We start from the raw sequence: 16200 nt of genomic DNA on the forward strand, positions 1-16200 counted from the left end.
CAACATAACAGTAAACAAAGTAAAACAACAAAATTACAGAATTGAGGAATTGCTTAGTATAGCTTCGATTAGTGGAGCATTCTTCATTTTGTAGCTTACATGCCTGACAGCTCTTCAAGAGGATGATCTGAAATTTGGTCTTGAGAGTCCTTCCAGTCGATTGAAAGATGAAACTAGTATCTAACTTCCTTTAACATTGAAGATGGATTAAACATACCCCCAAAGTTCCAGTGCGAAACGAGGATGTCTGTAAGATGGAACCAAATGATGATTCCGAAGTATCCCGCAAGTATTCTCCATAAACAGAGACCATATTTGCTCGAGTTCCACAAAGTAGAATCTGATCAAACTCCTGGTAAATGGGATCGCCGTCATAACCCGAGTATAAATACCCAACAATCTGACAAAAGATCGCAAATGAATTGCGACAAGGGGTGGAAGTGAAAATGTTAAGGAACTTGGATAAGGAGTTAAATCTATTCGAAAATCAAACACAAAAGTAATAGACAGAGGTTGAGCCGAGGAATGAGAACCAAAAGGTGGGTACAAAGGTGGACATAACTATGTGAATCGTTGTGTCTTCCGGGGTCGAAAGGTAGGTTTATACTAATCTTAAATCTCTTATAAGACAGTCGATATGAACTCATGAGCCACAAGGTTAATCGATGTATCCAAATAAACATTATTTGATCCCAGCCATTAATAACTATCTTGGTGCTGTAATGTAAGATGGTAGAAGAATATCCAATATGTTCAGTTAAGATAGAAGAGATGTTTGAACCTAGGGTTTGGTCATTGGTTAACCGGAGAGGGATGACAGAAACCACCATTTGATGAGCTCTAAGCTCGACCTCTAAAAATACACATCTAAAAACCAAGAGATGCAGAAAAATAGACATGCATGTGGAAGTTCGGGTGCAGACAGATCTAAAGATCACAATAATCAACAAAAAGATGCATAAAACCATTCAATAAACTCTAATTAAGGATGAGAAGTTAGGCCAAGACTAAAGATTAGATTTTCAAAAGTAAAGAAGAAACAGCTTACTGCCCTGAATGTGCTGACGTGATGATCAATTTAGGGTAATGATTTGCGTCTACTTTCTCCTCACCCGTCTGCAATTTATATGGGGCTTTGTTGTGGAACAAATTGCTGACTTTGATTCGAGCTTACTCTGACCGATTCATAGATTTCCTGAAAGTCAGATCCAGTAGAAAGAGGTTGTGATTTTGCTGGTTGTGTTGGTTGATTGTGAGGGATTTTGGGTTTGAAGATTAAGGTTTACTTGGGGTTACTTATTTCTGATAGATGCAAGGTGTTGATTAGTCATATGCAAGGTTTACATGAGAAGATGTTATTGCACGTGGGATTTGGGTTTTAGATTAGATGGATTTGGTTGAAATATGAACTAGGGTTACGACTGAAAGAGATCTAAGGTTATGGACTAGAATCGTTGCCTAATAGGTTGAGATTATTAGTGGGTGTTGTATATTGAAGAGTGGAAAAGGGGAGAAAAAAATCAGTAGGGTTCTTGACCTTTCTCTCCTACACCTCCCCCCCCCCCCCCCCCAAACTCTGCCTCCTAAATCAAGAGCTTGGAAATGATTCGGGATAATATATCTATATTTGGAGATTGTCGAGGGAATTGGAGATTACTACTGCTAGTTAAGATTTTAGATGGAGAGGGGAAAGATTTAGGTGTCTTGCAGAGGAAGAAAGAAGAGGAAATCACCTTACGCTCAACACTTTCGTTCTCCTAAAAAACCTCTCAATCCATACAATTTACATGGCTTCCATTAGATCGTGTTAATACAATTATGATGAATGATTGATCACTATGTTGCCATCACACATAAACTTAGACCGTAAAAGCCATATCAAAACTCTAAAGAGGCCTATAATTTGTTTATGCTATACATTCACATATTATTTTTACACAAGGGTAATGAAAAATTACTGTCATCAGTTAAATCTGTGATTCCTTGATTTTGATAGTAGGATAAATAATTTCCTCATTCCGATCCATTCAAAGGCCGAAATTTTCAACTCAGGGAAAAACTTTTCCATTAAAATCTATAAGGTCATGTTTGGCGCGCCGAATAACAAGAATGTCATCCCCTAACGTGATTTTTGGAGATGTGATTATTTTAGTTTAACGTTCGGTTTAATTATGAAAAGGAATACAATACCTCGTAAATTACCAACTTGGTGTTTGATTCGCGTATGGATATGAGCGATTTTTGGCGAAATTTTGCCATGCACTTATGTAAGCTACGCAGGTTACACTTCAACTTTGTCTTTCAATATTGATTTTTTAATACTATCCATCGTAGACATAAAAAAAAATAGGTATTGGGACAAACCAATTTAAGTAGTATTAAAATAATCAATATAAAAAAGGGAAATTTGATCATATCTCCCTAAAAAGCTTTCGCGTTAGAAAAAAGGACTCGGAACTCATCAAAGTTTCATAGGCTTCAGCTCTTTGTGACATTTATGTAATTCTCTAAGATGGTGAAAGACAGAATTGACCTTAGTAAAAAAAACAATTCTCAAGTTTTTCTTTCTTTCTCCAACCTACAAAACCTAATACGATTTCCCTTTCTCTCTAAAATCGAACGAAAGAAATACAAAAATTGAAGCGACTAATCCTCATTGCCAATTATTTATTCTTTATAAAGGAATTGATTGATTCTCCAAAACCGATCAAACGAATGAACTAAAGAACCTAAGGTATTGTTATTGTTATTTTTGTTTGATGATGTTATAAATGAAGTTAATTTGTTTAAGGAAACCAAATCTTTGTTTGATGATGTTATAAATGATGTTATAAATGATGTTTTGCTGAGATCAGATTGTTTAGATGATGCACAAGAGCTGCTAGACAAAATGCTTCAATGAGTTCTAGTGTCTCGCAAATCCCTTGTGGTGCCTTGCAAACACCTTGCATTGCCTCGCAAACACTTTGCAGTGCCTTCCAACTCATATGCAAAATATTTTTTGAATTGATTTGCATCAGGTAAATGACTTATCTCTTTCTTGTAGAGTTGATTGTGCGTTATACATATACCTATTCATTTTGAATATCACAAAAGACGAGGATATTCGAGAAATGGAAGTCGAACCACAATAAATGAGGAAATTAGCAGAAACATAGTTGCTTAAGTGATTTCAAATGACAAATAATGTTGGTCTAAGTAGAAAAAACGTTTCAATTTGTTTTTTGTTTTGAATATTTTGATAAATGAATGAATGTATTTGTCAATATTTTGATCAATGAATGTGATATGGAAGGTGATTTCACTTATGATAATTTGTTCTCATATATGTTAACTATTCAGTATGCATTAGCTTGCAAACACCTTGCAGTGTCTTGCAACTAAGTTGCAGTACCTTTCAAACACCTTACATAGTCTTGCAATGACCTTGTAGTGCCTTGCAAAAAGTTTGCAAATTATTTTTTGAACTGATTTAAAGGAGTTGCAAGAACAATTACATAATCCTTAAATATTTCTCTCAATCTTTTTAAATAGATTTTAAATTTCAAACACTTGAAGTTATATTTTTTTTATTCTATTAATTGCTTTAAAAACTTTTACAAAAAAAACAGGGGCTCCGTCCCCGAACCTCCGTAGAAAGAAGGTGAAGAACAACTAACAAATAAATTTCAAGCTCTTAAAGTTACACTTCTTATTTTATTATTACTTTCAATATTTTTTGCAAACACCTTGCAGTGCCTTGCAAGCACCTTGCGAACTTCCAAAGCTTTCATGGAATTCTCAATTTAAACATAAGCACCTATCATGATTGTCCAAGAGGAAACATTCCTCATAGGCATTTCATCAAACAACTTGCAGTACCTTGTAAACTATCGAAGCTTTCATGAAAGGGAGATTTTATAGGCAATGCCCAAACTTGTTAAAGGCAAGTTTGCTAAAGGAAATTCTTAAAATGGTTAAAGGCAATGTGTAATTAGGAGGCAATGCCCCTACTAATGTTTGACCTATTGACATAATTGAAGCCGTCAAGTCGTCGCCGACCAACAATCTGCGGTCGACAATCATAAAAAAAAAAAAAATTCTTCCTGCTTCTTTTCTATTCTCCTCTTCTTCTTTCTCTCTCTATACTCTCTTTCTAAACCCTCCGGCAAAGGGGATCCACTCTGTCGGAGGTATGGAAATCCAGACCTTAAGGGCTGAAGTCTGTATCTAGCGCTTCACATAATTAATTAGGGAAAACAAGTTCGATCTTCTGCTCGTGTTAGATCTCGGAATGGATTTGATGTACTCGTCACCGGATCAGCTGGTTTCATTAGAACTCATGTTACCACCGCCTTGAAACGCTGTGGTGATGGAGTTTTTGGTCTTAACAATTTCAATGACTATCATAAAATTTCCGTGACGTGATCTCGCCAAACTTTGCTTGAAAGAACAAAAGTTTTTGTATTTAGGAGACATTAACGATTCAACTCTTTTGATGTTATTCCATCTACTCATGTGATTCATCTTGTTACTCAAGCAGGTGTTGTTAGGTAATGCAATGGAAAACCCTAATTCTTATGTTAAGAGTAACATTGCTGATTTAGTTAATCTTTTTGAACTTTGTAAATCCGCAAACCCACAATCTGCCATTGTTAGGGAGCTTCTTCTAGTTTTGTTTATGAATTCTAAAGTACCATTTTCAGAAAGAGATAGAGCTGACCAACCACTATGGTGAAGAAATTGCTCATTACTTAATCACTATGGTTTTCAGATTTCAGATTTCTGGGTTGAGGTTTTCTTTTACAGTTTATGGTCCTTGGGGAAGACCAGACATGGCTTATTTCTTCTCTACTAAAGATATTGTGAAAGGGAAATTGATTCCGATCTTTGAAGGTCCGGATCATGGAAATGTTGCTAGGGAATTTGAACAATTCCGAGTTTTCTCTTTGAGGTCTGGCCTGGAGAGAAAGAGGAGAAGTGGATAAGGAAGAAGGAGAAGAAGAACGAAGAGAAAAAATTTAAGGTCATCGGCGAAGATCGCCTGCCATTAATTTTTGCCGAAACAGAAGAAAAAGTAAAGTGGGGGATAAACACTCTCAAGTCCAGCATTGCCTTTAATTATATTGGTCAATTTGTTTTGACCAAGTCTTGGGTAGAAAATACATTGCCTCTAACAGGTTTAGGCATTGCCTATAAAATTTCCCTTCATGAAATTCTCAATTTGAACATAAACACCTATCATGATTGTCCAAGAAGAAATATTTCTCACATGCATTTCATCAAACAACTTCTCAGCTATTTCAACCAACCAAAATCTTGACTAATCAACTAACATTGCATTCCAAGCAAAGCCATCTCTTTCAAGCATTTTATCAAACACAATCCTTGCATCAACTGTACTTTCATAACTTCCATACAAATCCAACAAAAACTTATGCATAATTCTTGGTGTTTAATTAAACTAGTAACATACACATGCAATTGAAACTTTCTTTCTGAAATTCTTCACAAAAAACTCACTCAAAACCCTCAAAATCATCTTCAAAAAACAAATAAAGAGATTCAATCACCTAAACCTAAAATAGATTGATGATTTGATAGCAAAAAATTCGTCCAATTTTCTCTCGCAAATTGCCAAATTTTCTCGCTCGTTTTCCCCTTCAGCCATTGAAAAAACTTCTTGTTTATTGTCTATGGGTTTCCTGGTATTTTTTTAGTTAAACAAAAGGTATTTTCGACCTTGAAAAAGAGAGTGTATTTAAATTAGTCCTACAAAAATATTTTAAAAAAATTTATTTTAACAAAAAAACAAGAAGTATAAAAAAATAACATTAATATTGAAAATAAAGTATAGTATAATTCATAAAATAGAGTGTATAATATGTAAAATGTGATATAGAAATAGTAAGGTGTATAATGTGTGTATATATGTATAATATAATAATCTATAAAAATAAAAAATAATTGAGAAGGAGGAAAATTATTTATTGTTTACTTTCTTGAGAGTGGGTACTATGGATTGAAAGACACAAATTAGTGAGAGATAAAAAAGATAAAGAGAGAGACTGAAGGGAAAAAAATAAAAAGATAAGAGAAAGAGAAGAGGGAAGAGAGAGAAACTATACTGATAAAAAAAAGATACAAAACCTACGATTGGACGTAATATGTAGAGGCATTTTATTAAATTTGTATTACATAGTTATGAATGAATCCATTAGTAATTTAATGTTAGGTTAGAGGTTTATTTTTTTAACAAAAAAAAGTTAAAGGTTTATTTAGTCCATACATATTATAAAAACTACTCTGGGACAAAATCACAAACTCACAACCCGCTGAGTTTGTTATTACTCCCTTCAGAGCTATTTCTCCTAATACAAAAAGTTTTTGAACGAAGTAGAACTTTTTCCTTAAGGATTGAAAGCATCGTCAACAATCACACTTCAAATTCAATCCATTAAAAAACATTAAACCGGAAGGTCAAGACTTTATTTTTTTAGAAATCAAACCTTGAACACTCAAGTGACTTGATATTGGATTATCTCCTACATTGTAAATCAATTATCTTCTTTAGTTGCTATTCTAGATTGGGAGACAAAAAGAAGAGAGGGAAAGAAACAAAGAAGATATTTTAATGATGTCTTCTTCTTACTTCAAAGAAGACGAAGGAACCTTGCCACCAGAATTTAAACTTATTTCTATCTTTAAAATCAATATCAAGAAACCACATTTCCCTAAAAAAAGGATTTCTTTTTCGTGGAAACCATACCAGGAATAGACGAAGAACCTGAAGACTTTCCATTGATCTGCTAAATATGGAAGAAGATGATGATGCATTAAAGAAAAGAAGTAATTGTGTCCATAAAGATTTATTTACCCATTTTCTCCCGCACCCTTCTATACTTTAAATGGATTTAAACTAAAACTAAAATGGGACGCTTCTTTTCGTTGGAAGGAGTGAATCTATTAGTTTTTTTCTCTTTTAAGGCGTTTATACAAAGCAATTTTAAAAGGTTAAAACTTTTAAGTTGACCTAATTGTTAAATTTTAAAATTATTATTTAATTAGAGAAAACTTTAATTGTCCTGATGTCAAAATTTTTCCTTCTGGTATCAGTCAGAATAGTGAGACCGTGATGTTAAATCCCGCTTTAAATGATGACACTCCTACGCTGAATCCCGTTTTTGCTCCTCTTGATCTAGGGGGAAAATTTGCAAGGAGCTCGGAAACATCTCCGACGCCCAAGACAGTCATATTTCCCTTGCATTTAAAAGAATTGAATATTGAGTGAACCTTTGGAGACTTACTCGATGTGTGTTGAATGTGTCTATCAACCTGTGAGTGTACCTTATTCGAGGTAACTTGATTACATTTTATAGACTTCTTTAAGCAATTGTAGAGAGGCGGTTGAGATCGATGTGTCTTGAATGTGTTTTTTAACGTGTGAGTGTACCTTATTCGAGGTAACTTGATTACATTTTACAGGTTTGTTTAACTAACTGTAGAGAGGCGGTGATGATGAGGCGGGTGAGATCCATCGTGTTAGATTGAAACTATTATTTCGTAGTCAAAAGATATTCAAATTTCCCTTTAGGGTTATCTCGTATATTTGATATGTAGAAGTTACCTTGTTCAAGGATTCTCCATAGATTATTTTTCGAGTTGATAGACTCTTTAAAAGATGTTTCCTCTTTAAAAGACAGCTGAAGCCAAGTTAATTAAATACTTAAGATCTTCACTGACTGACATCTTTGATTAGGGCAAGTCGTAAGGCGCCCCAGACCATCATACCGACCCTCAATTCTGAGCTTGAGTTGTAGACCTCCTTCAGATTCAACCTCCCTATTGGTTTGATGCGGGTTGACCCGTTGGACTCTAGTCATTTCTCGACTTATTGACCTCATTCAACTGATAACCAATTTCCAGATCATCATATTGACATTTGTTTTCTTTTAAATCTTATGAAAATAAGGAAAGTAATCAAAACCCTAGGATTGTACTACAAAAAAGATATTCCAGTTTTTCGCATGGTTAATTTGCTAGTTTTAAAGGCGCCTCCTTTAAGTATTATTTGGGCCTCCCGGTGATTTGTGCCCCCATATTTTAGGGAATGATAAAAAAGAAATTCTGGTTTTTCGCATGGTTAATTTGTGAGGGAAGTTTTACATGCGCCTTTTGTAGTGTTATTAGGGCCTCCCGGTAGGGAATGATAAAAAAAGGTCGCGGCTTTGGGGCATCCTAAAATATCTCGAGAGAATAAAGACTCTGATCAACTAGAGTTAACCTAAGGGACATTCATCTTGAGCCCAAAATTTGTTTTTTTTTTTTTTTAACTTTTACGCCCTAATCTTCATCCTTCCATTTATCTTGTTCATCCTCTCTTCATCTTTCCCTCTCTCGACCTTTTGCTGATTATCCCTCGCTCCTTGTTTCCCTTTTTTTCGGTCTCCTTCTCTCGTTTCTCTAAAATTAAATCTGATCTACTCTCTAGCTTTTTCAAGGTAATCCCTAATTCCCCTTCCCCTCTTTATCTTAGGTATCTTCCACCTTTTTATAGAATTGTAATGATATTATTGTTAAGTTGGACTTGGATAGTCATTTAATCTCTCCTAGAAGCTACAAACAAAAACAAAACGAGGAAAACAAATGATCAATTCACCCTCACATGGACATCATACACGCTTTTGGTCATAAAGTTTCCATCTTTTCCAATTATTTCTAAGCTTCAGATAACATCCACATGGAAATCACAATCCAATTTGATGCATAGGACAGTGATATTAAGATTTTTGTTAATTCTGTCGAGTGTGGAAATGATAAAGCGTCAACTCCTTATCCTCTTGATATTGAAATTGATACTGACAATACGCATCGTCATCATCATACCCATGATGAAGCTAGTACATCTAACCGTAAAACAGATTAGAATCTTGTTTCATCAAATAAAAAGGTCGTTGTTTTTGGGAAGAAAAAAGTGTTTTGGGGAAATCAGCAAAGTTTCCGGGGCAATAAGTTTTGGGTGGAAGGAAACTTTTTTTGTTTCCTCCAAACATTACCCTTTCAATTTTATATTTTTTCTTCTTGTCCTCTACCTCAACTAGAACTTTGGTCGACCTCCACCAGATTCTGGCGCCTTTCACCATTAATGTCGGCGACTCTTTCTCTCTCTGATCTTCATCCCTTTCTCTCTCTCTCTCTCTCTCTCTCTCTCTCTCTCTTCTCTCTCTCTTTCTCTCTCTCTCTTCTACCTCTCTCTCTCTTCTACCTCCCTCTAAATTTCGGCGAAGGGAATGATCCAAATTGATTGTCGAGGCAGAAGGAAAATCAATCTGTAATACTACTAGTAAATCCACGTAATGTGAAAAATCCAAATCGAGTGATGTAATAAAGAGAGAAGGTAGCAATTCTGTTAATTAAACAAGTTATAGATAGATAATGAATTATACAAAGTGAGTATGAAATTTGGTTAATAATGTTTGAGGAGGCCTCAAATGAATGATAATGGGAAGTAGTAGTAGCAATAGAGAAACCCTATCTCCTACTACTAAATACTAATAAGTAGGAGTACTTACACAGTAAGAGAAGAAGATGAAAAATTGATGTTGGATTTTTTAAATTAAAAAATTGGAGGAAAGTTGATGAAGGGAAATGAAGGGATGTACCACTTCCCTTTGGCACCACCGCCACACAGAGAGACTAATGAATGGGCATGATACCCATTATAGATGGATATATATATATATATATATATATATATATATATATATATATTGCATGTATTTGCATCTCTTGGTATACTATAAATTAAGTGGGCATCAAACCCTCGAGTGAGATCTAACGAAATTCTCTCTCTGTCTTGCTCTCAAATTATCTACTATCTTATATAAACAGTGAACTTTATCTTGGGTTCATCTATGAAATTATTTGGCGAATTTCGCGATATTTTGGCATTATTAGTTTATTAATACAGAGTGTTCTTGGTCTTGGTCAAAGCGTACATACTTTGAACCAAACATTTGTTGAAGAGCTTCATCGTATCCTGAAGGCATAATTCCTAACCCGTTATGTATTCGTGGTTTCATACCAGAAGGGGGAGAATTACTGTCTAAAAGAATCGAGATTCTCGAGCTTTGAAGTCTAGTGATCAACATTATTTTATTAATCGATTTTTTCCACCTTTTATTTCAACTTAAACGCCAATTTTTTTCAATAATTTTAGACAGTAAATTTGAAGTTGAAATGGAAGTCATTTCAATTAACATCTCATCATATGATCACGCGAACCCAGTGAATAAAATAAGCAAATGCTCGTAAGTTTTTCAGTTAAATTTGATGCATGATTTTATGTGATAAAATTGAGTAGTTTGATATCCTAAGATGTTTCAAGTGAGTAATCTCATGCTAGCATATGAGAATTTTTATTATACAAGAACACAAGCATGCGTGTGCACCACGTATTTAGATACATACATATTGCATATTATATATAGTTTGTTCTTTTAACATATTCATGCGATTCACATGTTGACCATCGTAACTGATCATTAAGGTTAACAAACTAATGTCTATCATCATCAACTTGTTCACTAATAAATGATAAGATGAATAGTGAAACGTTATTAATTATTTAGTTGTGTCTTGTGGTCTAACTTAAAATAATTATTTTGTTTGACAAGTAAGAAATGTAAGTGAGGCAATCCACACACCACATTAATTGCTTTAGGTACCTGACTATTTGAGATAGTTCATTAATCATGATATGTTAAAATATCATTTACCCATAATGCATAGTAAAGGTTGGTTGTGATTTTGTGGTTACCATGAAACCCTTTACATTGTGTTGGTCCATTTTATTTGTTCATGAGAAATATTTGGTTTTGGAATCCAAGTGGTTACCCACTTGAAGAAATATGTATGGGCCTCACAAAAGTGATTTCCGTCACATTATTCTTTGTGTTTGGTGAAAGTGCACTTGACCCATTTACGAGACAGTGAGATATAATTTTTTGGTACACGAGGTACCTCTCATGTGTGAGTTATATTTGTTCAATTTAGAGAAGCTATGCTTGATTGTATTAAGCTATGCTTTAAAAAGCGGCGCCTAGTCGCCAGTTAGACGCCGCTTACATGCTACTCAGCAAGTTGTCATCGACTAGGACTCGAAGTTCTAGTCGATTTCTGCAGCCGAGTTAGCCGGCGCCTGGAAGCTGACTAGGGCCGAGTCGGCTAGGCGTCGACTAACTCGGCCACACAGCAAGTACGTTTTTTTTTAAACCGAAGTTAAAAACTTAGGGTTTTAATTTGTTACCAAATCCAGTCGCCCCCTCTCTCTCTCTCTACTAGTTCTTGCTAAATCTTTGAACTGCTACAAAGATTTGAAGCTCCACAATCTCCATTCAATCCATCCAAGTAAGTTTCTCTCTCTAGAAGTAGTTTTTCTTCTTTTTCTCTCTCTAAACAACTTAATACTTGTTTTTCATCTTTAGTTCTCTATTTTTTTTTGCTCTCTAACATATATAATTAGTTGTGTTGTGTATCTAATGGTTGAATCATGTTTATAAATGATATAATATAGATTTATGAGTTGATTTTGCTCTCTAACTTTTATAGTTAGTTGATATTCTTTATAGGGTTTAGGGTTTATGGACTAATTTTGTTCTCTAACTTCTATATTTGATATAATATATGTTTATGGGTTGATTTTGTTCTCTAACTTCTATAGTTGGTTGATATTCTTTATTGTTTTGTATTTCTAATGTATAAACAATGTTTATAGTTGATATAAAATAGGTTTATGGACTGATTTTGCTCTCTTTGTTTCTTTTTGTTATTTAGGTATTTTTCCTAGTTTCCATCGATGGATTCTATTGGTTCTGGTGCTTCAAGTGCTCCTGCTTTGGTAAGGAAATCGGGAGATATGGCATGGGAATGGGGAGAATGTCGGGATGCTAATAATTTGAATTTAGTTTGGTGCAAACTATGTAACAGGAAGATGTCCGGAGGCATTTATAGATTGAAAGAGCATTTTGCTCATAGAAAAGGGAATGTGAAGGGATGTGGCAAAGTTACTGAAGAGATAAAGAAAGCAGTTCAGAAAGCCATGACTGAGGTAACAAAGAAAAGATTGGAGAAGGCTAGAGTTAGTAGTATAATTCAAGATCATGATCTTTTGGTAAATGGCGATATTGAAGAAGAAGATATTTAGTGTCAAGAGATTGAAGATGAAAGAACTAAATCTAAGCAACCTGAGGTAGTTGGTGGTTCTAGTGGAAGAAGTCTGAAGTGATCAAGTAATGTTAGAGGTCCTTTGGATACTGTCTTTAGTCCGGACTACAAAAAATGAAGCAAAGTACATTGGAGCAGAATAATCCGATTAAAATTGGACTAAAGCATCGAGCTTGGAAGGATTATGCTCGTTGGGCAATCGAGAAAGGATTACCTTTCAATGCTTGTGAAGGTGAAAGTTTCCAAAGATTTTTAAATTCTGTTGGTGAGTATGGAAGAGGGTTGCCAGCACCATCTCCCTACCATGTGAGAACAACCTTGTTTAAGGAGATTTTGAAGGAAACAAATGACTTCATTGAATCCTTCCGACCACACTGGAAGTCTTATGGATGTTCTATAATGTCTGATTTTTGGACTGATAGAAAAGGAAGATGTTTGATTAACTTCTTAGTTAGTTTTGAGCAAGGAACAGTTTTTCTAAAGTCTATCGATGCATCTGAATACATTAAGGATGCAAATCTCATTGTAGGCATGATTAATGAAGTTATTGAAGATGTAGGCGAGGAGAATGTTGTTCAGGTATATATGTTAATTTTCATTTATTTTTGCATTCTCCTTACATCAATTACTAAACTAATTACTTTTTATTGTTATGTAGTTTATTACCGACAACGGTTCAAATTTTAAGACTGCAGGAAAGATCTTAATGGAACAACATCCTAATATGTTTTGGACTCCTTGTGCGACACATTGTGTCAACTTAATGTTGCAAGATCTTGGTGATAAATTTCTGAAGATCAAGAGTGTTTTAAGTGAGTCTAAAGCCGTTACAACGTACATCTATAACCATGGTAGAGTTTTAAACTTGATGAGGAGGTTTACTGGTGGGAAAGAGTTGCACCGATCTTGCGTGACTAGATTTGCTACTGCTTTCTACACAATCAAGAGTATTCATAAGCACAGGGGTCATTTACAAATGTTGTATGTGTCAGATCAATGGACACAATCCGATTTTGCTAAAAAGGCTGATGGTAATAGATGTGCAAGCATAGTGGCTAAAAATAGCTTTTGGGATAATGTGCAGTTCGCGTGTCAAGTGTTGGCACCACTAGTTGTTGTGGTAAGATTGGTGGGCGCTGAAGAGAAACTAAGTATTGGATACATATACGAAGCAATGGTTATAGCAAAGGACTAAATTAAGAACAACCTTGGCAGTGACAACATGACACGAGCCAAAGTTTGGGAAATTATTGATAACCGATGAACGGATCAATTCCATCATCCTTTACATGCAGCTGGTTATTATTTGAATCCCTCGATTTACTACGGAAAGGGTTGGGAAGTGGTTGAGACTAATGCGGTTACGAATCAAGTGTTTCTTGCAATGAGTAAATTGGTGTCTGATGAGCATGCTTTGGAGGAAATGAATAATGAGATATTTCACTATAGGAGTGCAACTGGATCGTTGGGACATGAGTTTGCGAGGAAAGGAATCAACAAATATTTACCGCATAAGTTTTTTTTAAAATGTTACATTTATTCACTTTTGTGGCGATCTTATGGTTGTTTTCTTTTGTGACGAAATGTAGATAAATGGTGGACACAATATGGAAAGGGACTACCTTACATTCAAGCATTTGCTCAAAGAGTTTTAAGTCAGACATGTAGTGCTTCACCATGTGAGCGCAATTGGAGTGCATTTGATCATGTAAGTTACACTTTAATCCATCTTATTTTTACCCATTAAGTAATAAGTTAAATACTTCTTTTATACTTGTGTCTTTTATTTTTTCAGGTGCATTCAAAGAAGAGGAATTGTTTGATGCAAAGTAAATTGAATGATGTTGTCTACATCCAATACAATATGAAGTTAACGATTCGAAATATAGCTAGAAACAATGTGTGTGGACCGACAAGAGATGATTCAATCGATCCAATTATTTTAAGGGAGGTAGAAGAAAATGATGATTGGATTATTCCAACTGATGAAGAACTACAAGATTTCGTCAATAGGGGTAATGATCTTAGATGGGAAGATGTTCGGGAGGCGCAAGGAGTTACGAGTATTGAGCGACGAAGAACGAGAAGTCAAATGGCTTTTAGTTCTTCAACTACTCCTACATCACGTCCTCCGATGGAACTTGTTGATGAAGATAGCGATGCTGATATTGAAGTGGATGGGTCGCACTTTGCAACTTTAGATTGAGTTATTTAGCGTCGTTTTCTTTTGCTTTCATTTTCATTCAGCATTATGATGAATTTTGACTATGGATTGTATGACTATGAATATGAACTACTTTTATTAGGTTTATTTGAAATTTGATTTCTGACTATCATATTAGTATTTCGCTTTAAATTACTTTCGTTGAGAATTATGTTTGTATATGTTTGAGTTTTTCAGGAAGAAACATTTCTACCGGTCGGGAATTTTGCGGGAATTTCAAACTATAGTGAAGGTAAACAAATACTCTCTTTATTTTCTGTATTTACATTACAATATTACACATGTAGAAGTCTCTTTATATGTATGTATAATATCATATAATTTCATATGTAATTATATATATATATATATATATATAAAGTTAACTGATTAAATCCGTCTGGTCCCGTAATAGTCCCGACTAGTAGCTAGGCCCGAGTCTACCGACTAGTCCCGGTTTCCAATTTTTCGAGCTTAGGTATTAAGTCAATTTTGTATCTAGAGAAATATTTTCTAATGTGTTGTCATCTAGACAAATAGTCTCTAACGTTTCAGAGTTATCTAGAGAACTTATCTCTAAAGAAAAAGAAATGGGCTAAGGTCTGTGAATGAAGGTTGATCGGCTTTAATGAGAACCCAACTTATGTCTTGAAATAGACAGACAAAGTTCAATGGTACTAACAAGTTAAAGCTTTCGCGATTATGGAATACTAGCGTTTTATATTCTCCCATTTCTAAGCTACTATTGGTATTTCTGCAAGACAAAGGATGAATGAAAATTCTTAATAAGTCCTACTTTTTAAGTGGTGCCTCGCAGAAACACCTCAAGTGGACTTACCTAAGTGAGTGTGGAAATCAGGCCGTTTCCTAAGAAAATAAGACTGTTTTCTAAAGAAGACTCATGAAAGGGATATTGCACATGGCCATTAACCTGCGGAGTATGAACACTTTGTCCTCCGAAACGAGTATGTGCGATGAATCCGGTCTTATCATTTAAGAATTCTTGGTTCAAGATACGCTCACAGCTTTAAGTTGTTTGCACTAAGTGAAGGTTCAAATCCATAAGATACCTATCATTTATGTACAAGCTTCTACGATAATGCCAAAATCGTCCTTTTGTTATGTTTTGTTTTGTTTTTGTTTTTTGCCTCGATTTTGCAACGTCGTTTTACACCTTTCCTTTATTTCAATTTTAAAATGGTGGGGAAATGTTGGATATTTTTTAAATTAAAAAATTGGAGGGAAGTTGATGAAGGGAAATGAAGGGATGTACCACTTCCCTTTGGCATCCACCACCCCAGAGAGAGACTAATGAATGGGCATGATACCCATTATAGATGGATATATATTGCATGATACCCAGTGATATCTAACGAAAATCTCTCTCTGTCTTGCTCTCAAATCATCTACTATCTTATATAAACAGTGAAGTTTATCCTGGGTTCATCTATCAAATTATTTGACGAATTCTGAGTCGATATTTTGGCATTATCAGTTTATTAATACACATTGTGCACTCTAGTTTCATACCAGAAGGGGACGAATTATTGTCTAAAAAAATTGAGATTCTCGAGCTTTGAAGTCTAGTGATCAACATTATTTTATTCATCGATTTTTTCCACCTTTCATTTCAACTTAAACGCCAATTTTTTTCAAACAATTGAGAAAGGGGAAGCAGAGGAAATGAAAGGGGGGTGCGCCCGTTAGTAATTAAACAGTTTAATACTCCATAAATTTAGTGTGTGGTTCTATTGTTTATTAGTAGTAGTAATCAGGTAGGTTTAGTAACTACT

General features: G+C 34.7%; 1 protein-coding gene across 1 annotated transcript; it reads left to right on the forward strand.

Annotated features, from left to right (window-relative positions):
- The first annotated feature begins 12318 nt into the window (after positions 1–12318).
- LOC147567551 (uncharacterized) lies at positions 12319–14410 on the forward strand. Its single transcript, XM_086657436.1, has 4 exons — positions 12319–12783; positions 12863–13355; positions 13794–13912; positions 14000–14410. The coding sequence occupies exons 1-4, from the start codon at positions 12319–12321 to the stop codon at positions 14408–14410; spliced, it is 1488 nt and encodes a 495-aa protein (XP_086513562.1).
- The last annotated feature ends 1790 nt before the right edge of the window (positions 14411–16200 follow it).

This window comes from Eschscholzia californica, unplaced genomic scaffold (genome assembly GCF_041429995.1).
Source record: "Eschscholzia californica isolate CP2 unplaced genomic scaffold, dmEscCali1.0.p SCAF_1, whole genome shotgun sequence".
Classification (NCBI taxonomy): domain Eukaryota; kingdom Viridiplantae; phylum Streptophyta; class Magnoliopsida; order Ranunculales; family Papaveraceae; genus Eschscholzia; species Eschscholzia californica.

Coding starts and splice junctions, on each gene's coding strand:
- LOC147567551 (XM_086657436.1), top strand. CDS start 12,319: ATGAAGCAAAGTACATTGGAGCAGAATAATCCGATTAAAATTGGACTA. Junction 12,784..12,862: donor GCGAGGAGAATGTTGTTCAG/GTATATATGTTA, acceptor ATTGTTATGTAG/TTTATTACCGACAACGGTTC. Junction 13,913..13,999: donor ATTGGAGTGCATTTGATCAT/GTAAGTTACACT, acceptor TTATTTTTTCAG/GTGCATTCAAAGAAGAGGAA.